Source organism: Mytilus edulis, chromosome 3 (assembly GCF_963676685.1).
Source record: "Mytilus edulis chromosome 3, xbMytEdul2.2, whole genome shotgun sequence".
Lineage (NCBI taxonomy): Eukaryota > Metazoa > Mollusca > Bivalvia > Mytilida > Mytilidae > Mytilus > Mytilus edulis.
The window spans coordinates 51,644,053-51,668,704 of NC_092346.1; the positions used below are offsets into that span (position 1 = coordinate 51,644,053).

At 31.5% G+C, this 24,652-nt stretch overlaps 1 protein-coding gene across 1 annotated transcript; it reads left to right on the plus strand.

Moving 5' to 3' along the window:
- Nucleotides 1–1,026: 1,026 nt before the first annotated feature.
- On the plus strand, nt 1,027–23,953 carry LOC139516765 (lysosome-associated membrane glycoprotein 1-like). The gene is made up of 9 exons (XM_071307056.1): nt 1,027–1,123; nt 1,217–1,304; nt 5,219–5,319; nt 9,145–9,346; nt 12,008–12,199; nt 15,471–15,850; nt 16,245–16,473; nt 20,620–20,790; nt 21,176–23,953. Exons 2-9 carry the CDS (start codon nt 1,262–1,264, stop codon nt 21,322–21,324), a joined length of 1,467 nt encoding a protein of 488 aa, XP_071163157.1. The 5' UTR covers nt 1,027–1,123; nt 1,217–1,261; the 3' UTR covers nt 21,325–23,953.
- Nucleotides 23,954–24,652: the final 699 nt, after the last annotated feature.

The window sequence follows — 24,652 nt, forward strand, 5'->3', positions numbered from 1 at the left end:
TTTGTGCCATATCTTAAACTCGAAATATCAGATTTATGAACAAATGAGGGCAGCAATACTTATTTCTTTCTCAATAATTAATATTGCTTATTACTTCTTCAATGTCCATGTAAGGTCCTGCTCCCTCAGGAAACATTTCATCAACAGCTACAATTGACGGTTTCATGATTGTTGTCCTGAAATTTACATTAAAGTGTAAATTTGAGGAGTTTATAAATTTCTAAATCAGTCATATGAACAAGACACAAAGAACTGTCGATTATGTACCAATATACTTTAATTAACTTTTTATATACTCATTTAAGAAATTATGATTATCCTTAATAATTTCAAATTCAGAAAAAGGATTGTTTTAATGTATATTGATGAACACTTTACGAAATAATTTCGGGTCTCACTAATTAGCGACAACAAGCGTCAACAAGCGACAAGAAGCGACAACAAGAATTATTTTAGCGACAACAAGCGACAAGAAGACTATTTAGCGACAAGAAAACATTTTTTTTTATTAGATATAAAGAAATTTGTATTTAATGTTTTTTTTTAAATATACGAGCAGATATGTCTAATTAAAATGTTTTATTATATAGATAGACAAAGAAACATTTGTGAGGAAGAAAGAGATTGTGAAGTTTATATTAGTATATTAGTATATTGGTAGGTGAAGAAATTTAACATTTGTGAAGAAGAAAGAGATTGAGCTTCTTTTTTTTATTTTCTTCTTCTTCACAAATGTTAAATTTCTTCACCTACCAATATACTAATATACTAATATAATTAAAACTTCACAATCTCTTTCTTCCTCACAAATGTTTCTTTGTCTATCTATATAATAAAACATTTTAATTAGACATATCTGCTCGTATATTTAAAAAAAAACATTAAATACAAATTTCTTTATATCTAATAAAAAAAAAATGTTTTCTTGTCGCTAAATAGTCTTCTTGTCGCTTGTTGTCGCTAAAATAATTCTTGTTGTCGCTTCTTGTCGCTTGTTGACGCTTGTTGTCGCTAATTAGTGAGACCGATAATTTCAGTAAAGTCAAGGTCACATGACGAAGTCATATGATCCGTATGAGCGGCAGGTGATTGGGATTCATTGAGATTATTATTGATATATTTGGTAAGCATTGACACTTATTATTGCCTTGTGTGTCACTGAACTACAATAGAACAGTCTAAGAATTTGTATTACATACTTTTCTTTATGTTATAGGTTTTCTAGATCCTTAAAATTTACATTTCAACATCATTCTGAAAAATGAACGGGTTTACTCTTCTCATCACCGCCCTCCTCATAATTGGTAAGTATTTCTTATTAACTGACGTAAGTTTTCACACTTATTATTCTAGTTGTTTTAAATGATTTGGTTTGGTATTAAACTATATAAACATGCATGACTGACATTTATTTACAACAAAACTTGATCAGAGCGAAGTTGTACAAAAATGGTAGTCCAAACAATTATGTTATAATAGCCTTTCAAGACGTCATAATTATTTGGACTACAAAAATGGGTATTGACAATACATGTCATTTGAACATACAATGATTTCGCATGCCTTTATGACTTCATTTACCAGATAAAAAGGTGCCACTATCCCGGCTCTATTAAAAGTTTCCAGCACTTTCAGATTCTGTAAGGTAGTATAGAAATAATTTATGTCCCATAAGTATGTAATCTTTAGTCCAAATAATTATGACGTCTGACAAGGCCTTCCTATGACGTCATAACTCTGAAGCCATAAATTAAGTCTGGACTTTGAGAGCAAATTTTGGGGGGGGGGGGAACTCTGAGACCAGTCACCTAACTATAATTTTGACAAGAAATTTTTATTGACAGATAGAAATTTTTACGTAGTTACAAAGTCCTACCTTTTTTGTGCTTATTGATGCAAAATATTTCCAGAAGTATCCTAAAGGAAGGATAAAATAAGATGTGATTCCATTTGAGGTGGGCATATATTTATTTTGTTTTTAAAATGAGTTTGAGTTTGCTCAACATCGTCATGTGTTGGAAATGACGATGCCTACATTTTGGTCACATACATGTACACATGGTGCATGGTAATGGAAGTCACATGACAAATTCAACTAACAGCTGTATTCTGGAACTGCTGTATTGTCCCCTTTTATTTGTCTATGTACTGAATCAAAAATGGGAAACAATAGACTGCTTTCATATTAACTGCTTTTTGACTCTTGAATATAGCTTTCGACAAGTTACCTTCTTAGTGGTTAGACATTCTGGTACTTTGTCAAGAAAAAAGCGACCAAAACAATAAAATACCGAGCTGACAATCAGTGCAATTTGGGATAAGTCAACAATTTTTAATGATTTTGTCCTGTTTTGACAACTTAAAAAAAGATCCCCCTTAATTACACTTAAAAATATCTCTTATTCAAGTAACTCAAATTATTACAGCCCCCTTTTACAGTCATTGTCCTCTAAATGTAGCAATTGAAGTGAGTGAAATATAAATACTGGATTATCAGAGGCAGATTTAGGGATTAAGGCCCGGGTCCCCCCTTTTTTGGAAAAATTTAGTTGCTTATATAGAGAATCACTGAAGCGTGACTGGAGCGGGTCCCCTCTTAGGCAGTCAGTGGGCCCCCACATATATAAATTCCTGGATCCACCACTGATTATTCAGGTAATTGTTCAAAAGATAGTAACATAATTATACTAATACAATGTACAAATGTATATTTCTGTAGACTGAATTCAGTCTATTTTAATGCAACAGCTTCAAAAATTTAACACAACTTTTTCATGTTTTGGTTCTCATTTGTTAAAAATTATTAGAATTGTTTGTAATTAAACTAGAAATAAAACATTTTGGACAATATATATATGTTTGAATTATTCTAGCTAAGTAATTCACACATTAAAATGCATCTTTTGAAAATTGTTTAATTATTTAATTTATTGTGCTTATTGCTGTTTGAAAATTCATTTAACATGTTAAAGTCAATACAGGAGTTAATAAGTGTATATTTTTTTATGACGTAACAATATTACATACATCATTTGTACATTGTACTACTTGTATATATAAACCAAGGGCTTTCATGGCTTTATATTACAGTCTAAATGAATTGTGATTGTATATCTAATTTCTATGTTTCTATGTTTAATAATCTTTTTCCTTATACATGTATTTTCTATATGCACTTTTTGGCTTTTAATTGGAATTAAAATATGTTCTAGTTCTTGATATTATCATAAAGACATATTAGAAAATGTTCATGTACATGTATTAACAAAGTTAAGTGACTAAAATCAATAATGGAAATAATGCATTTGTATTACGTTCACCATGTAGTTAAAGAGATTATAACAAAATGTTTAATTGATAATTGTGTTGTACATGTTAGATGTGTTTGGGTTATTTATTGCTCTATGTGTCTTAATACATGAAATATTGATTACAAAATCTTAAAACAACTTAATAAGGCAATTTAAAGTTTCAACCTTAAAAAAGAAAAAAATGTATGATGTTTGAAGAAGCTAAAGACAACTTTCCAAATGCAAATATTCATATCAAACTAGATAATTTCTTAATGTGATAGTGTGACATTAGGATGCCATTTGAAAGCTTTTTTTTATATACCATTTGGAGAGGGTAGTAAAGAGTTATTTTCGTGCAATGTGTTTTGCAATTTTTATTTCATATTTAACCGTGAAAAAGGTTTGTTATTCATCGTGTTTTGTGAAATTGGTAAAAAGATCAACATGCAAGACATTTTAACTGCTCATTATCGTGAAATGGCAATTTTATTTCACATTCTTCTGTGCAGATATCCCCTTTTTGCCCCTCTTTCGATTATCAAATTTAGAATAAAAAATAGTGTCATGTATCGTCTTTAATATATGATATTTACTTCCTGAATTGACAAGAACAAATTCTGTTCTATAATAGAAATCTTAAAATTTTACACTTTTATTTATAAGAAGAATACAGTTTACACTGAAACATCCTCATTAAAATATTCAGGGAAAACAATACAGTAATGAACAAAAATGTATTGTTTTTCCTAGTAATAACTACAATATTTCAATGAGTATGATTAGACAAAATTAATAGGTTTGTATTATTATAAATTTGGTTCAAGAACTCATATTCCTTGAGAACAGTGGCAGATCCAGAAATCTTCAAAAGACAGGCCCACTTCAGTCATGCCTCAGACTCAGTGATTCCCTATAAAAATCTCCCAAAGTTTACCACAAAAGTTCCCCTAAATCTGCCTGTGTCTGTATACGTAGTGTTCCAAATATTATGAAAATTGGTACTATCAACTTTTGTTTCTTTGGTTAGCTATTTCAGATGTTATAGGATGACACATGCATTAGATACTCTATCAGTATTGATTTACAAGGTTGATATGAAGAAAAATTATTTTCACAGGAAGAAACCCATTGACTGAAATTATACATGTATGCAATAAAATTTGAATGTCTGTATTGACATGTTCTGTCATATCTGTTACCTTATTGATTAATGTGAATTCATTATTTTTCGTGGGATACCAATTTTCCTGGGTATAGTAAACCACAAATTGGAAATATAAACAAACTTACAAAGTTCACATTTACCGTAGTTTTCTGTACATATTTTGGCAATACAACAAAATAAAATATCCAGGAAACTAAATATTTCCCTTATTCCATGAAAATTGGTGTTTATGAAATTAAATGAATTTACAGTACATTTGTACATTGAAGCTCAATAGAATCTATCCCAGGGGTAGATTCAAAAATTTTCATACGAGGGGACCAACTGACTCACTACCTAAGAGGGGGTCCAGTCCAGTCAAGCTTCAGTGCTTCCCTATAAAATCAACCATATTTTTCCTGCGAAAGGAGTGGCCTGGGCCCTGAACAATCCTCTAAATCCATATGGTCAACAAATGGTCAAAACATATCATAAGCACACAAGAGCTACAGTTCAGCAGCTAGCTTTTGTTCTGAACATGGCTGTTGAATGAAAGATCATAAACTGCATGTGAAACATCTAACCTTCAAATGGTTGATAATTTCAGGTACATCTGAATTAGATATTTTTTTACTTTTAACTGAATTGTTTCACACTTAAAATTTAATTTCATGTAGTTTGAAATCATTGCAATCATGCAAATGTTTTAGATTATCTCTCTTTTTATTTGATTTATATTAAATATACATTGTCATGTATTTTTTTTTAATTTTGTTTGAAGGGTGTAGTGCTAAACAGGTTCGATATCCTGATCCAAAAAACCCATGTATTATGATCGACATGAATGCTAATCTTACTCTTTTGATGAAGAGCAATACAAGTGTAAGTACATTTATATAAATTTAATGCACTAGTCTTGATTTTACTTAACAAGACATGCTCATAACCGAAACCTTTAGGAAGCTCTAGTATGAAAAAGAACCAAGAAGTTAAAGAGCTTTACTACCATTTCATTGCTTACATACAAAATAAAGTACTTTTGTACATACAAAATGCAGTACTGTTGTACATACATGTACAAAATGTTCACTATGTACATTTACACCTTAAATATGAACATGCACATTTTTTTTTTATACGAATGCAAACAAATTTTGTGGTCGTTTATTGATATCACGTCGTCCTTGTCCAAAGACAGTTGGTTTCTGGACAATAACTTAAGTATAAGTAAATAGAAAACTTTGAAATTTAAACACAAGGTCTATAACCACAAAAGGAAGGCTCAAACCTTTTAGGAATATCGGCAAAAAATGGGAAAAAACAAGGGTTTCCTGGTTAATTAACAATTTAAAAGCAGTGGAAGGGAAGTAATCCAATCACAAAATTATACTGTTAATACAATGTTGGATTACCCCCATTACACTGCCTTTAAATTATGTATTCAGAAATGTTGACTCTTGAGATGATTAGCTGTCAATTTATTTTAAGTAGTTACTATTTCTTAAAATTTTATTTTTTTTCAAAAAAAAAGGGGCAGTGATTTTATCTTTTTTTTAAGGGGGAGGTGGGTGGTCAATATGCAACATGATTGTATATTGCATTGAAGAAGAAAAAAGGAGTTGTTTGTTGTTGTATATTTAGGGGGAGGCAATTCACAACAGCAAAGTGTATTGCACGAAAGCAAACAAATCATATAAGCAATTCTAATTTCTTTTACTACAGTGAGTTATTCTGTGTCAAAAACATATTAAGTGTCAAATATTTAATTACAATTCAAATTCAAACCTGTATCCAGTGAGAATATTGTGTCCATTTAAGCCCAAACTGTTGGACCTCTGCTGTCATATCCATCTGCGCTTGTTGAAGCAATATATTAATGCATAAAAATTAAAAAATTAAAGATAAATCAGACAAGTATCTTCATTTTAATGAAAATTCTTAAGAATGGAAATCCCTGTTTCAAAATTAGTATAATGCATTAAAATCAGACATAATACATTAATGTTTTTTTTCTTTTTAGCTCACGTGAGCTTTTCTCATCACTTGGCATCTGTTGTGGTTCACTTTTTATACATTAAACTTGCTCTAGAGAAGCACTGAATGGAATGAAACCAAACTTGGCATAAATGTTTCTTATAAGTGGGGACTTTGTTTAACATAGAACCCTACAGACAATACAATACATACAAATGATTTCTGTTAGAGAACCACTGAATGTAATGAAACCAAATATGGCATGAATGTTCCAAGGTGCTGACAAAATATTGTTACTTTTAAGCCCATCCATGATGGCCAGTGACTGGATGTTTAGTTCCACATAGAACCCTTTAAACAATACATACACATGTCTTTTTCTAGAAAACCACTTAATTGGAAGAAACCAAAAATGACAAGAATGTTCCTTATTATGTGTTGACCAAGTGTTGTAACTTTGAAACAGATCCATCATTCAAAATGACTGCCAGTGGTGGACTTACCGCTAAAAGGGGTGTATAGTCTGCAGTTTTATTCTCCAAAATTGGACCTTCCAGATGGGGTGTGGACTATAGAGTACAATAAGCAAGACATAAGGGAAAAGGTTCAATTATGCGGACAAGGTGGTTTGTCGACTTTCTGCCATCTTTGTTATTGATATTGTAGAGGGTGCTCTTATCATTTTTCAAACTAATAATTTTATCTCATCCATATAAATAGATTATTTCTATTCAATATAAAAAAAATTACTGATAAATTTAAAAACTAAACCCTTCATTACAAATTTCTCGTTTCTTTTCAATGCATTAGTTGAAATAAACTGGTATCTGCATGATTGAAACGATACAAACATAGTAAAAAAAGTCAACCATAAACAGCAACTACAAAACATAAGCCGTTATTGTACGTTCTGTTTTGGTGTTAAAAACTGACTAATATGGTTTGTATTAGCTTAAGACCCTTTAAGCATTAATGTGATAGATATTTTTAAGACTGTTTTACATAAGGATGGAACTGTTTAACTTTCAAAGTCGTATTAAAGTGATATCTATTATGTACGGATTTCGACTCTCACTGTTTTTTTCTTCTTTTACACATGCTTTTCAAACTTCCTGTTTAAACATACACACGTTTCTAAATTGTTTTTTTAAGTGATTTAAACTTTTTTTAACAATCATGAAGCATTCTAGAATCATTAACAAGCCGTTTCAGCTTCTGTTTGATGATAGAAAATAGTTTTTTCCAAGAAAATATAGCAAGCGACCCCACAGGGGTGCGGACTATGTACCAGTGCAAACTATACAAGCCTGAATATGGTAGCTAACACAGGACCCTATTGGAAATATATATAAATGTCTTCTTTCAGAGAACAACTGAATGGAATGAAACCAAACATGGCTTGAATATTCCTTTTGAGGTGATGACCAAGTGTTGTTACTTTGAAGCTGAACCATAATCAATGATGGCCGCCAGCGGGAACTTTGTTTAGTATAGGACACTTTTGACAATACATACAAATGTTTTCTATTAGAGAATCACTGAATAGAATGAAACCAACCATGGCATGAATGTTCCTGGTGGTGTTGTTACTTTGTAGCCGATCCATCATCCACAATGTCATTTTTAACCGGATTTTTGTGACAAAAATGTCGGTTATTGATTTGGGGATGTACGGCGGGCGGGCGGCAATCAAATGTTGTCCGTGCATTAACTGATGAACCGTTCAGCCAAAGCTTTTAAAATTTTAATATGTTGTTACTGACAACTAAATGAAGGTCAAGTTCAATAATGGCGATTTTGACTTTTACCGTTCAGGAGTTATGGTTCTTGAAAGATTGAAAAATGGAGTTTTCAGTCATGTCCGTGCATTTACGCATGTACTATTCTACCAAAGCTTCCCAAATTTTAATATGTTGTTACTGATGACAAAATGGAGGTCAAGTTCAATAATGACGATTTTGACCTTTACCGTTCAGGAGTTATGGTTCTTGAAAGATTGAAAAATGGAGTTTCCAGTTGTGTCCGTGCATTTACGCATGAACTGTTCTACCAAAGCTTCCCAAATTTTAATATGTTGTAACTGATGACAAAATAGAGGTCAAGTTAAATAATGACGATTTTGACTTTCACCGTTCAGGAGTTATGGTTCTTGAAAGATTGAAAAATGGTGTTTCCAGTCGTGTCCGTGCATTTTCTCATGAACCATTCAACCAAAGCTTTTGAAATTTTTATATGTTGTTACTGATGACAAAATAGAGGTCAAGTTCAATAATGACAATTTTGACTTTTACCGTTCAGGCGCTATGGTTCCTGAAAGATTGTAAAATGGCGTTTCCATTCACGTTGTTGCATTTACTCATGAACCATTCAATCTAAGCTTTTCAAATTTTAATATGTTGATACTGATGACAAAATGGAGATCAAATTTGATATTGACGATTTTCACTTTCACCATTCATCAGTAATGGTTCTTGTGATATTGCCAGGACACAAATAAATATTAATAAATCCGGTTTGCTGTCGTTGTGACAGCCTCTTGTTTAATGATTAACTGTTCAAAATGGCCACCAGAATTTTTTATTAAATTATGAGACCAATATTCAAAATCAAAGTAGAAGCAGGTGAGAGACACAGGCTCTCAAGAGCCTCTAGTTTACAATCCTAGAGAGTGGAAGACACCAGATTGTACCTTGAATGCATTTTGTGCTCTATTTTATATTTATTTTATTTCAGATGAAAGCAGAATCAACACTAGATGGTGGTGCTATGGGCAGTGGAGTGTGTGCAAAGCCAGTATCCAGTGTAGATCTTACATTTGCATCTGGTGTTAAGGGGTCATTAGATTTTAGTTTCACACTCGGAGCAGATTCTAATGTAAAAATGGATCTTACTCTCACTTTCACACCAGATTTCGTATTCAAGAATGGTGATTCAGGTATGCTATAGTATAAGTTACGAATCATTAATTCAATATTTTTGCCATTTATTTGAACATGTATTATTTTAGTAATAATTAGTATTTTCTCCTTGTCATTTCCATTGCACAAATGTTACCTGTAACTCATAGATTTCAACCATTACTATTTTTCCGTAATTTTTCAGATTTTGGGATCAAAACTACACTATTAGGGTCAATAGTCCAATAGCTACCGATTCCCGGTTGCTGCCATTCAATTTTGTTAAAAAAACACAGGTTTTTATACGACCGCAAAAATTTTAATTTTTTGGTCGTATATTGCTATCACGTTTTAACACAAGGTTTATGACCACAAAAGGAAGGTTGGGATTGATTTTGGGAGTTTTGGTCCCAACATTTTAGGAATTAGGGGCCAAAAAGGGCACAAATAAGCATTTTCTTGGTTTTTGCACTATAACTTTAGTTTAAGTGAATAGAAATCTATGAAATTTTGACACAAGGTTTATGACCACAAAAGGAAGGTTGGGATTGATTTTGGGGGTTTTGGTTCCAACAGTTTAGGAATTAAGGGCCAAAAAAGGGCCCAAATAAGCATTATTCTTGGTTTTCGCACAATAACTTTAGTATAAGTAAATAGAAATCAATGAAATTTTAGCACAAGGTTTATGACCACAAAAGGAAGGTTGGGATTGATTTTTGGAGTTGAGGTCACAACAGTTTATGAATTAGGGGCCAAAAAGGGGCCCAAATAAGCATTATTTTTGGTTTTTGCACCATAACTTTAGTATAAGTAAATAGAAATCTATGAAATTTAAACACAATGTTTATGACCATAAAAGGAAGGTTGGGTTTGATTTTGGGAGTTTTGGTCCAAACAGTTTAGGAATAAGGGGCCCAAAGGGTCCAAAATTGAACTTTGTGTGATTTCATCAAAAATTGAATAATTGGGGTTCTTTGATATGCCGAATCTAACTATGTATGTAGATTCTTAATTTTTGGTCCAGTTTTCAAATTGGTCTACATTAAGGTCCAAAGGGTCCAAAATTAAACTAAGTTTGATTTTAACAAAAATTAAATTCTTGGGCTTATTTGATATGCTTTATCTAAATATGTACTTTGATTTTTGATTATGGGCCCAGTTTTCAAGTTGGTCCAAATCAGGATTCCATATCAAGTATTGTGCAATAGCAAGAAATTTTCAATTGCACAGTATTGCACAATAGCAAGAAATATCTAATTGCACAATATTGTGCAATAGCAATTAATTTTCAATTGGAGTTATCTTTCTTTGTATAGAATAGTAGTTGATAATATATGTTGGAAATTTGCCAGACATGACTATGATGTCATTTTCTATTTTTATTTGCCAATAACTTTATGTAAATAACTTCATTGGAAATTTGCCAATATAAAATGTTGCTGATGAAGCTTTTTTTCCTTATCTTATCTAAAATGTTTTTAGATAATGTATGTTGGACATTTGCCAGACATGACTATGATGTCATTTTCTATTTTTATTTGCCAATAACTTTATGTAAATAACTTCATTGGAAATTTGTCAATATAAAATGTTGCTGATGAAGTTTTTTTTTATTGTTTTATACAATAAACAATGTATATTATCTTTTACTACCAACCAATCTTTACCATTCAGTGATAACAAGCACTTTATTTTACATTTTAATATTTTATGATGTATTTAAAAGAGTAGTTATTGTTGCAAACTCCATTAGAAATTTGAATTGATATCAGTTTAAAAAAGGGAAACGGGGATGTGAAAAAAGGGGGGGGGGGGTTAAATTTTTCTCATTTCAGATTTTATAAATAAAAAGAAAATTTCTTCAAACATTTTTTTGAGAGGATTAATATTCAACAGCATAGTGAATTGCTCAAAGGCAAAAAAAAACTTTTAAGTTCATTAGACCACATTCATTCTGTGTCAGAAACCTATGCTGTGTCAACTATTTAATTTTAGATTTAAATAAGTTTGAAGAAGAAATCTTTAATTGATTTGTAAAATCTTGACATTTGTTTTGTGTAAAAAAAAACATGTAATGTCAAAAATTTGATCACAATCCAAATTCAGAGCTGTATCACGCTTGAATGTTTTGTCCATACTTGCCCCAACTGTTCAGGGTTCGACCTCTGCGGTCGTATAAAGCTGCGCCCTGCGGAGCACCTGGTTATTTCTTTTCGAGTCAAGTCTGGTATTTAAAAAAAACGCAAATATGAATGTAATTCTTCCAGTTTCTCCGGGGTTTTCCACCTATCAATTGGTAACTAACTGACTTCCAAAGAGGCAAACACGCATTTTATGAGTGACTTTACCCCTTTCTCTACTTCTCTTTGACAAAATGAAAATGTCCGAGTTGGTGCCTTCTGCTCCTTATTAAACAAATATGAACAACTTATGAATGGAATACATACTTCAGATAACATATTTAATGAAACATGCTATTGCACATCACTTTGCAACCATTCGTCAGTAAATGATTTGGTAAATGCACATTTTGAATGATTACTAAAAAGTTTTAAAAATTACTGAAAATTTGATAGATTGTTACTGATTGTGTCAAAAAGGGGTTGGCATCTATTTGTAACTTGAAATATGCTCAGGTAATGATAAAGATTTAGTTTTAGCTTAAAGTACTATTTTTTATATAAAGATGTATTTTTCAGACATAAAAACTGTAACAACTGTTAGCAGTACACAATTATCTACAATGACAGCTTCCTATACATGTACAGCACCTAGAGTAATCAAATTTAAGACAGTGGAAGGAAAAGATGGCGAAGAGTATGAATTCTCTATGACAATCAGTGATGTCCAGATCCAAGCTTTCAATGTCACTGGTACCTCTTTCTCTCCAGGTAAGGATAGTCAAAATATTCTACAGATCACATTCAGTTAGATAATACTGAATCATTTACCATTAACTTGTTTGTCATACGCTATTAAAAATAGTGATTTTACGCTCATTCAGTATGTAAGAGACCTACCAATGGGTATTTAGATAGAACAAAGGAGTAATGAACATGCAGGTGCATGAAAAAAAAGTTTTAAGTGTTCAACATTTAAACAAACATTTAAAGTTTAGTCCTCTGCTAGATATTCATAGTATTTGATTTAGGCGTTAGGAACCTTTGTCAACCCTACAGTTTAAATATCTATACTATGTAGATATGGTAAGTGGGCGTTACAGACGAACATTCACCTTATCTGACCCAGTCAATTGATAACCTGAGCTCACCAAGAAATGGTCTTGTCCAAGCTGTTATCAAAATGATTCTATGTTGATTTCAGTATGTCATTTTTTGTCGAGCCTCCAATTTTTGTTGCAGAAAGCTAGACATAGGGATAGTGATCCGGCGGCGGCGGCGGCGGCTTAAGCTAACTTCTTAAAAGCTTTATATTTTAGAAGGTGAAAGACCTGGATGCTTCATACTTTGTATATAGATGCCTCATGTTACAAACTTTCCGTCAGTCACATGTCCAATGTCCTTGACCTCATTTTCATGGTTCAGTGACCACTTGAAAAAAAAGTTCAAATTTTTTGTAATTTTGAATTCTCTCTTATTATAAGTAATAGGATAACTATATTTGGTATGTGCGTACCTTGCAAGGTCCTCACTTGACCTCGACCTCATTTCATGGATCAGTGAACAAGGTTAAGTTTTGGTGGTCAAGTCCATATCTCAGATACTATAAGCAATAGGGCTAGTATATTCGGTGTATGGAAGGACTGTATTAAGGTGTACATGTCCAACTGGCAGGTGTCATCTGACCTTGACCTCATTTTCATGGTTCAGTGGTTATAGTTAATTTTTTGTGTTTTGGTCTGTTGTTTTCATACTATATGCAAATTTGTTGTATGGAATGATTGTAAGGTGTACATGTCTAGCGGGCAGATGTCATTTGACCTTGACCTCATTTTCATGGTTCAGTGGTCAAAGTTAAGTTTTTGAGTTTTGGTCTTTTTATCTAATGCTATATGCCATAGGTCAACTATATTTGGTGTATGGAAATATTTAGTGATCTTTATGTCAGTCACGCAGGTTTTATTTGACCGTGACCTCATTTTCACGGTTCATTGCACAGTGTTAAGGTTTTGTGTTTTGGTCTATTTTTCTTAAACTATAAGTTATAGGTCAACTATATATGTTGTATAGAAGCATTGTTAGCTGTACATGTCTGCCTGGCATGGTTCATCTGACCTTGACCTCATTTTCAAGGTTCATTGGTCTTTGTTTAGTTATCTTGGTTAATGTTTATGGTACAGTTGTTATAAAGCTTAGCTTTTTACTTAGGACTATCAACATAATATCAATGATTAGTATGGAAGGCGAGACATTTCAGCGTGTGCACTCTTGTTTTACTCTGATCAGTGATTCTAGTATTTGTTTAGCCTCTAGTTCTGTGTTACACAGGAACTTTAATGTATATAGATACAGCTAGGACATAAATGATATATGAGCTGCATCTGATAGAAATTGACCCTATGCAAATGCACATAATTGTGTACATGTATCAGATTTTTTTGATTTTTTAACATTTAAATCTGAAATAAAAGACAAATTTAGGTCTGTTTTGTAGGGTTTTTATGTCAACTCAATTTTCAAACTTTAACTAACTTTGCATAGAAATTTTTATCAATTAGTAATAGGTTAACAGATGAATTGATATTCTTTGCATAAGGTCAATTTCTAACCCATGCAGCTCATATATTACAGTATTAGGTTGTTCTCTATGATAAAATGAAAATTTGTCAATATGTATTTGACTTTTATTTAAGTCAATGTATGTATGTGTTTTAATATACATAAACATTTCTTTTATATAGTTCTCTTTTATAGAATAATGCCTTCAGCTACATTAGGTCACTATTATTTACATTACATGCTTGAGTGACTTTGGATAAGTGCAAAACATTGGTCTTTAATTTGCAAACTTCACAATATAATCTAAATCTTAGTAACCAAAGCCAAGAAATCATGAGTTGTCATCTTTGTATAAAGTGTTGAAAAAAGTAATTTGACAAAGAAGATGAAATTTTACAAAATTTTGTTGAAAAGGATAATCTTTTATGATAAAATATTTGATTGTAAAAGATTTTTCCTTATTTATTGTATATTATTGATCCAATTTATTATTATATACCATTGAATTAAGTAACAGCTGTCCCCTTGACTAATACCTGTACAATGTATGATATGTATAGTGTTCTAATAGATATATGGTGGTTACTAAGGTAATACATCTACTATTGATGATTTAGTACACGGTTGATGTATCTGTCATGTACATGTATGCATGATTTAAACAGTTATGACAATTTTGAATATATATAACTCTGATCATGCTGATTGTGAAGCAGAAAATTATTTAAAATGAGATAAATGATTTATGAATATTGCAAATAGACTGAATAAATACTGATCAGGATTGTTTACTTATGATTTATATGGATAATAAGGTAGATTATCTAATCACTTGTGTAATATATGGATGATTAAAATACATCCTGTTGAATATATAGATAGATATAAACTGAAATTTTGTTGCTTCAATTAGAAAAAAAATGTATTTTTATGTCCCACTCAAGGGCATCATGTTTTTTGGTCTGTGCATCTGTTTTCGTCAGTTCGTATGTTCTTCTGTCCATCTGTCCTGCAACTCCTGCAACTCCTGCTTCAGGTTTAAGTTTTTGGTCAAGGTAATTTTTGATAAAAGTCCTGGCAATCAACTTGAAACTTAGTACACATTTCCCCTGTGATATGATCTTTCCAATTTTAATGCCAAATAGAGTAAAATATGACTTAAAGACCAACAGTACACAGACAACACAAACCCAACCAAAGACCTGAGTTGATCTCAGTTGCTCCATGAAACAAGTTCTACAAAAACATCCATAACATACAATCAATAGAAAGGTTACATCTCGGCTCTTTTTAGGCAAAGTGTATTTTTCAATGATGATCAATCACCATCTTCTTGTTTTCTGTAATATACATATTATGCACATGTATTTAAATCTAAATTAAATTGGTCACCTTTCTTATAAGATTAGTTTTCTCTTATCCAGAGGGTGACTTATAAACATGTTTAGCTGTAATTTATGATAATTATTTTTGACTTTTTCAGCTGAGGATTGTACAGCAATAGATGGTCTTACAACAGAAGCAGCTATGACATCACAGCCACCAGTTCAAACTACAGAGAAAAACAATGAAACCACATCAGAGGCTCCAACAGTGCCAACAACAAAACCACCAACAAATGAATCTACATCAGAGGCACCAGTAGTAACAACTCAGCCAACAACAAAACCACCAACTAATGAATCAACATCAGAGGCACCAGTAACAACACCAGCAAAGCCAACAACACCTGCACAGCCAGTATATCCAACTCCTGCACCTGGTGCACCTGCTGTCAACACATACAAAGCAGCCAATGTAAATGGAACTTGTCTCATGTTCAAAGCAGGAATTGAATTCACCTTACCTGTTCTAGTCAATAAAGTAAGTAGTATGGAAATCTAGGATATTTAATTTAAGATTCTAAAATAAGTACAATGTAGGTTGTTTGATGCCTTGGTCTACCATTTGTCCATAGTTGATGAATTTATGGCAATTTTATTAATTTATTATCTTTTGGTTTCTTTTGAATTGTTTAGTTAAAAATTAATACACGCAAAGTTAATTGAATAAAATCAGACGTTTCCTCCCTTCGTCTTTGGATATTCAAATTCTTTTTATGGTAAAAAAAAGTTTGAAAATTCGTAGCTATTTTTTACTATTTCATATAAAAGTTTATACAGTTTTTATCTTTTTCATAGAAATATCTAGGAGAATATATCAATAGATAATGAGAAATGTCTGGTACTCAGACTTAATATGAGATATTATATTGTAGGTTAATGTTACAAAGACACTTGGTATCAATAAAGAAGATAAAAGCAACGAAACAGAGTATATTGGAGACTGTGATACATCCAATATGACACAGACCATGACTGTCACATTTTATAAGACATCTACGATGCTGATGACCTTTACAAAATCTGACACTGGGTATTACTTCTCAGATGTGGATATAACATTGAATTTGAATAAAGAATTGTTTCCCGATATTGACAGGGAAGGTAAATTAAAATAAAAGCCGATAAATGTTCAGTAACTGAAAAACATACTATAGACCTCAATAGACACTTTTGTTATATTGTTTTCACTGATATCAGTTTTCATGGATTGAGGAACAAATGCAGTTTTTGTGGGTATTTGGTTTCCTGGTTTGCCTGTAGAAATTGATTACTTGATTGTAAATATGAGTTCCTGGTTTTTTGTCGAGCCTGCAACTTTTGTTGCAGAAAGCTCGACATAGGGATAGTGATCCGGCGGCGGCGGCGTTAGCTAACTTCTTAAAAGGTTTATATTTTAGAAGGTGAAAGACCTGGATGCTTCATACTTTGTATATAGATGCCTCATGTTACGAAGTTTCCGTCAGTCACATGTCCAATGTCCTTGACCTCATTTTCATGGTTCAGTGACCACTTGAAAAAAAGTACAGAATTTTTGTAATGTTGAATTCTCTCTAAATATAAGTAATAGGATAACTATATTTGGTGTGTGCATACCTTGCAAGGTCCTCATGCCTGTCAGACAGTTTTCACTTGACCTCGACCTCATTTCATGGATCAGTGAAGAAGGTAAAGTTTTGGTGTTCAAGTCAATATCTCAGATACTATAAGCAATAGGGCTAGTATATTTGGTGTATGGAAGGACTGTAAGGTGTACATGTCCAACTGGCAGGTGTCATCTGACCTTGACCTCATTTTCATGGTTCAGTGGTTATAGTTAAGTTTTTATACGACCGCAAAATTTGAAAATTTTTTCGTCGTATATTGCTATCACGTTGGCGTCGGCGTCGTCGTCGTCATCGTTGTCGTCGTCCGAATACTTTTAGTTTTTGCACTCTAACTTTAGTAAAAGTGAATAGAAATCTATGAAATTTTAACACAAGGTTTATGACCACAAAAGGAAGGTTGGGATTGATTTTGGGAGTTTTAGTCCCAACATTTTAGGAATTAGGGGCCAAAAAGGGCCCAAATAAGCATTTTCTTGGTTTTCGCACTATAACTTTAGTTTAAGTAAATAGAAATCTATGAAATTTTGACATAAGGTTTATGACCACAAAAGAAAGGTTGGGATTGATTTTAGGAGTTTTGGTTCCAACAGTTTAGGAATAAGGGGCCAAAAAAGGGCCCAAATAAGCATTATTCTTGGTTTTCGCACAATAACTTTAGTTTAAGTAAATAGAAATCAATGAAATTTAAACACAATGTTTATGACCACAAAAGGAAGGTTGGTATTGATTTTGGGAGTTTAGGTCCCAACAGTTTAGGAATTAGGGGCCAAAAAGGGATCCAAATAAGCATTTTTTTTGGTTTTCGCACCATAACTTTAGTATAAGTAAATAGAAATCTATGAAATTTAAACACAAGGTTTATGACCATAAAAGGAAGGTTGGTATTGATTTTTGGAGTTTTGGTCCCAACAGTTTAGGAATAAAGGGCCCAAAGGGTCCAGATTTAAACTTTGTTTGATTTTATCAAAAATTGAATAATTGGGGTTCTTTGATATGCCGAATCTAACTGTGTATGTAGATTCTTAATTTTTGGTCCCGTTTTCAAATTGGTCTACATTAAGGTCCAAAGGGTCCAAAATTAAACTTAGTTTGATTTTAACAAAAATTGAATCCTTGGGGTTCTTTGATATGCTGAATCTAAAAATGTACTTAGATTTTTTATTATTGGCCCAGTTTTCAAGTTGGTCCAAATTGGGGTCCAAAATTAAACTTTGTTTGATTTCATCAAAAATTGAATAATTGGGGTTCTTTGATATGCCAAATCTAACTGTGTATGTAGATTCTTAATTTTTGGTCCCGTTTTCAAATTGGTTTACATTAACGTCCAAAGGGTCCAAAATTAAACTAAGTTTGATTTTAACAAAAATTAAATTCTTGGGCTTATTTGATATGCTTTATCTAAATATGTACTTTGATTTTTGATTATGGGCCCAGTTTTCAAGTTGGTCCAAATCAGGATTCCATATCAAGTATTGTGCAATAGCAAGAAATTTTCAATTGCACAGTATTGCACAATAGCAAGAAATATCTAATTGCACAATATTGTGCAATAGCAATTAATTTTCAATTGGAGTTATCTTTCTTTGTATAGAATAGTAGTTGATAATATATGTTGGAAATTTACCAGACATGACTATGATGTCATTTTCTATTTTTATTTGCCAATAACTTTATGTAAATAACTTCATTGGAAATTTGCCAATATAAAATGTTGCTGATGAAGCTTTTTTTCCTTATCTTATCTAAAATGTTTTTAGATAATGTATGTTGGACATTTGCCAGACATGACTATGATGTCATTTTCTATTTTTATTTGCCAATAACTTTATGTAAATAACTTCATTGGAAATTTGCCAATATAAAATGTTGCTGATGAAGTTTTTTTTATTGTTTTATACAATAAACAATGTATATTCACTTTTACTACCAACCAATCTTTACCATTCAGTGATAACAAGCACTTTATTTTACATTTTAATATCTTATGATGTATTTAAAAGAGTAGTTATTGTTGCAAACTCCATTAGAAATTTGAATTGATATCAGTTTTGGAAAAAGGGAAACGGGGATGTGAAAAAAAGGGGGGGGGGGGGGGGGGGGGGTTTAAATTTTTCTCATTTCAGATTTCATAAATAAAAAGAAAATTTCTTCAAACATTTTTTTGAGAGGATTAATATTCAACAGCATAGTGAATTGCTCAAAGGCAAAAAAAAACTTTTAAGTTCATTAGACCACATTCATTCTGTGTCAGAAACCTATGCTGTGTCAACTATTTAATTTTAGATTTAAAAAGTTTGAAGAAATCTTTAATTGATTTGTAAAATCTTGACATTTGTTTTGTGTAAAAAAAAAACATATAATGTCAAAAATTTGATCACAATCCAAATTCAGAGCTGTATCACGCTTGAATGTTTTGTCCATACTTGCCCCAACTATTCAGGGTTCGACCTCTGCGGTCGTATAAAGCTGCGCCCTGCGGAGCACCTGGTTGTGTTTTGGTCTGTTTTTCTCATACTTTATGCAATAGGGCTACTATATTTGTTGTATGGAATGATTGTAAGGTGTACGTGTCTAGTGGGCAGATGTCATCTGACCTTGACCTCAGTTTCATGGTTCAGTGGTCAAAGTTAAGTTTTTAAGTTTTGGTCTTTTTATCTAATATTATATGCCAAAGGTCAACTATATTTGGTGTATGGAAATATATTATGATTTATATGTCAGTCCCGCAGGTTTTATTTGACCATGACCTCAATTTCACGGTTCATTGCACAGTGTTAAGTTTTTGTGTTTTGGTCTATTTTTCTTAAACTATAAGTAATAGGTCAACTATATTTGTTGTATGGAAGCATTGTTAGCTGTACATGTCTGCCTGGCATGGTCCATCTGACCTTGACCTCATTTTCATGGTTCATTGGTCTTTGTTTAGCTATCTTGGTTATTGTTAAGTTTATGTGACAGTTGTTATAAAGCTTTATACTATCAACATAATATCAATGATTAGTAAAGAAGGCGAGACATTTCAGTGTGTGCACTCTTGTCTTTACCCTGGCAAGAAGTCTACAAAAATATTGTTTCCCAGTAAATAAAAATGAGTCCAAAATATTTCATTTTCTTAAAGCATATTAAATTCTGTCATTTTCAGTAATATTTTACCTGCCAACTTTTACAATTTAGATGTGAACTATTTTATTCTGATCCCTTGATTATGATTGTAAAAATACTAACTGGGAATAAAAGAATGTTCCAGATTTTGAACTTTCCCAAGGGAGACAATATTGATCAGATAATCGAAGTTACTTAATTGCAAGATCACATTAATAAGCCAATTTAAATTGTTGATTGTAGTGATTATTTGGCATTTCAAACATGCCAAAACTTTAATTAGTATATTTAAAACATAAACAGCAAAACTTTGTTCCAACATTAAATGCTTACAACACAAAATAATCCTTTAAAACAGACCCATTAGAAGTTCCTACCAATCAAAATGTCTTTTCATAGCTACCATGTTATCAATTAATGTAAAGTGGGAAAAGTAAGGCAGATAGCCTTTATAATTTCCATGGACTGCTTCTCAAAGAAAAATATTATCAATTTGTCATCAGTTTGATCAATCTTAACTTATACCTACCTTTTTTTACAGAAACCTTGATGGTGAGGAAAACATTTTTAAAGGATCAGTTTGCTGCAGATAAAGATGGAAGCTACAAGTGTAATGATAAAAGTGAATTGGCTATACAGGGAGTTAATTTCAGAACATACAACTTGCAATATGCTGCCTTCCAAAAAAATATTACAGAATTTAAAAGTTCTGGTAGGTTAAATTTGAATATCAATTCAATCACATAAAAAATATCTAAATATCTGGAAATTTTTCTGCCATGTGTAATAGTGTGTGCAATGAATATATCAGTATTATTTTAATGCTTTGTGTGTAAATAAACAACTTTATTATCTAACTTGCAGTGCTAAGATCTAGAACATTAGATTTTTTTTAGAACTAGCAGTGACATAAAATGATTTCCTAAAAGTATTTTCAGGTATTATAACAGGGCATTTGAGTCCTCAGACATATTCTTCATTTATTTTTCCAAGTCCATGTATTGATATCCAGTGAATTGAAAACAGTTAGTTAAAATTTTATTCAGTTAATTGGAAATCCAAATATTCATACTTATTATATCATTTTCTTATTACAGGTATATCAGAATGCTCTGCTGACTCCGACACCAACTCTGTAGTACCCATCGCAGTAGGTGCTGCTTTAGCAGGATTGGTTGTAATTGTGCTGATAGCTTACCTTATTGGTCGTAAGAGGAGTAGACAGTCTGGATATGAACAGGTGTAACAAGGATGCAGTGGCGATAGTAACTTAACATGAAGGGTGCAAATATGACACAAGATTGATAAAAACATATCTTTGTTTAAACAAACAATTCCAAACATTCCTTTTCATCTAGTCTTATATGTGAAAATTATATAAATTTAAAATTATAAAACAGAAATTCATTATGTGAATAATTCAAATTTATGTACTTTTTGATGCTTTACTTTATGTAAATTTTATGAAAATATTAAAACTTATAAGTATATGAATTTTTACCTCATGTTAGATTACAGCACATATGAACAAACATAATTCAAACAAATTGAGGGTCTTGAATGAATTTATTAAATTGGATATCATTCATTCATATTTGTAGAATTTTTAAGTTGTTCATCATACTTTCATCAGGATCATGTTTTATTCTTTAGGGCGCTTTATTTATAGATAGCAATAAGAAAAATAAGTTTTGAATCATAACTATTGAGTTACTTTGTATTAGTCCCAAGAATGACAGCTTGTTTGAAGCTAAAACTGAGGTATAAAATGTTGATCTTTAGCTTATTCTCAAAATACTCAATCCAAGAACGCATTCTTGTATCTTGTATATAAATTATTTGTAATAATTAATATCTTAAAGTATTTGTCAGTAACTTATTTGTTATAATCATGTTTGTCCATTGATGACATGATAGATATAAACTACTATATGCTTTAACTTTTTGGTCTAGTAAATTTAAAAAAAAAAAATAATATCATTTCAAAATTTAAGCGATAAAAAGAGAAAGTTATAAAAGTATTATGTTATTTATAACTTAAATTGTAGTGCCGATGTTCACTACGAACTTAACTGTTTGATAGATATAACAAATTTGGGTTTCCCTTAACATGGGAATGTGATAGTGTTATTAGGCATAATGTCTTAAGGATATTTATATTCTTGTTTTTTTGTTGTTTTTTTTTAACTTTTAAACTGCTGCATTTTTGATATGAGAATAAAGAAAAGAAAATTTCATCTGATGTTTATCATGTTTTCATGTACATATTTGTATGAAAATTGGCAGTAATTGTTTATTGAGTCTTAAAATATGGATGAACCATAACCCTTAAAACAAGATGTCAAATGGGCTAAACAAATGTAAAATATAAACAAATTTTAGGTACAAAGTCATTAGTAAAGAACATTGTCACCATTCCTGATGTGTATTCAGCAAAGGTTTGACCAAAGAAATACTACCCAATAATTCAATCTGTTTGTTTGCTTAAACTTATAGTACACCATTTATATTGTTGATTTTGTGAAAATTGAAAATAACAAAACAGGCGAAACATCAATAATAAATAAAGTTTTGGTGATATTTTTACATGTTGAAAGAGTTGTGATTATTGTTTGAATGTATGAGAGTGTATGCTTTCTTGTTAATTTTTTTTCTACATTGTGATTTATTTATTGATTGTTTAATAAGGACAAAAGTGCTAATCATATTTTTAGTTTCTGTAACTAATGCAATGCCAGTAGTTGATTTGAATACTGCCAGAAAGTTGTTTTGAATATAGTGCTCAGCTTCAGTAACCATTTTTAAATTATTAAGTGAGTTTCATAGAATTAGGTAGACAATAAACTCAATATGTTCAATGAGGTACACATTTCCTATAAGCTTCTTTGAAGATTTTGGCAAAACTATCAAATCATTTTTCCAAAAAATAAAAATAACCCCCCCTTACATTGCACTATTATTTAAATATTTTATTGTTAGAAGTATTATTCACTTTATTATTCATATTGCAATCATTTTCAATACTGTTTTTCTTTCTTTGAATGTGTTCTTTGTTGTTGTTATCTAATATAAACAAATTACTTAAAATTTAAACAAAGATAATGTGACCACACAAGTGCTGGCTGAATTTTTTTTCAAAACTTAAATATGGCTGCATCTATAATTTTTTACAGAATTCTTTTTCCAAAGTAAGGAGGGATGTAGTTATATAACTAGTCCATTAAATTTGCTTCTGCTATCTGTACAAATAAAAACTCTGCTGGTAACCAGGGAAAGTGATTGCTTTGTAAAAACTGCACTAAACAGTTTTCAAGAAAGGAAATTAGATTGACTATGTACTTCATTTTAATGTATGCACTTTTGTACAACTGCTAACACAGGGTAATCTGTTTTGTATCCTTTAAGCCCACTTTTTTTCATTTGGGGAGGAAAAAAGGAGGTATTTTTTTATGTGTAATCTTTCAGGAAAATGGAGAATCTAGGAATTTTTTTATTACAACCTAAGGCAAATTAGTTTTTAAGTTCCTTCTTTCAACTAAAGTAAAGACTATCATGTGGGACAATTTTGTGTTTCATATAACATTTATTCTGTTTACAGAAGGTTTTTTTCTTTGGAACATTTATATATATTTTTCTTTAATTTTTTTTCCAACAGCCCCCCCAACTCTTACACTGGCGAAGGAAAAATCATCATCATCATGATAAGGTATAGCCTTAATTAAAATATAGACTCATAAATGTTTACATTTAGCATTTGGGATAAGTTCACTGCTCTCTTTAGATATTAGTGGTGTAATTTTGGTGCAAAAAGTGTGATTGTGTCTTTGTTGTCTGTATACATACTTATATTTTGAAATTAAAATCTAATTACTTAACTGCTTTGTGTTTTCATGTGGCAATATTTTTATACAACCGCAAAAAAATGTGCGGTTGTATATTGGTATCACGTTGTCATCAGCATTGTCTAAAGACGGATGGTTTCCGGTTAATACTTTTAGTATAAGTAAAAAGAAATCAATAAAATTTTAACCACAAAAGGAAGGTTGGGATTGATTTTGGGGGTTATGGTCCCATTGGTTTAGGAATAAGGGGCCCAAAGGGGTCAAAAACATACATTTATCTAGTCACCGGTCACTCGTTTCTTATGACTTTAAATGAATGAATCTCACTGAAATTATACTACAAAGTTTCTTACTTCAAAAGAAAGGCTGGAATTGAGTTTTGGGGTTCTTCCTCCAAGGGGGGTTTCGATAAGTGAGGGGCCAAAAAAGGGGCCCAAATACGCATTTTTGTAGTTTTTGTCGAGCCTGCAACTTTTGTTGCAGAAAGCTCAACATAGGGATAGTGATTCGGCGGCGTTACCTAACTTCTTAAAAGCTTTATATTTTAAAAGGTAGAAGACCTGGATACTTCATACTTTGTATATAGATGCCTCATGTTACGAACTTTCTGTCAGTCACATGTCCAATGTCCTTGACCTCATTTTCATGGTTCAGTGACTATTTGAAAAAAAAGTTAAAAGATTTTTTGTAATGTTAAATTCTCTCTTATTCTAAGTAATTGGATAACTATAT

Coding starts and splice junctions, on each gene's coding strand:
- LOC139516765 (XM_071307056.1), top strand. CDS start 1,262: ATGAACGGGTTTACTCTTCTCATCACCGCCCTCCTCATAATTG. Junction 9,347..12,007: donor ATTCAAGAATGGTGATTCAG/GTATGCTATAGT, acceptor TGTATTTTTCAG/ACATAAAAACTGTAACAACT. Junction 20,791..21,175: donor TACAGAATTTAAAAGTTCTG/GTAGGTTAAATT, acceptor TTCTTATTACAG/GTATATCAGAATGCTCTGCT.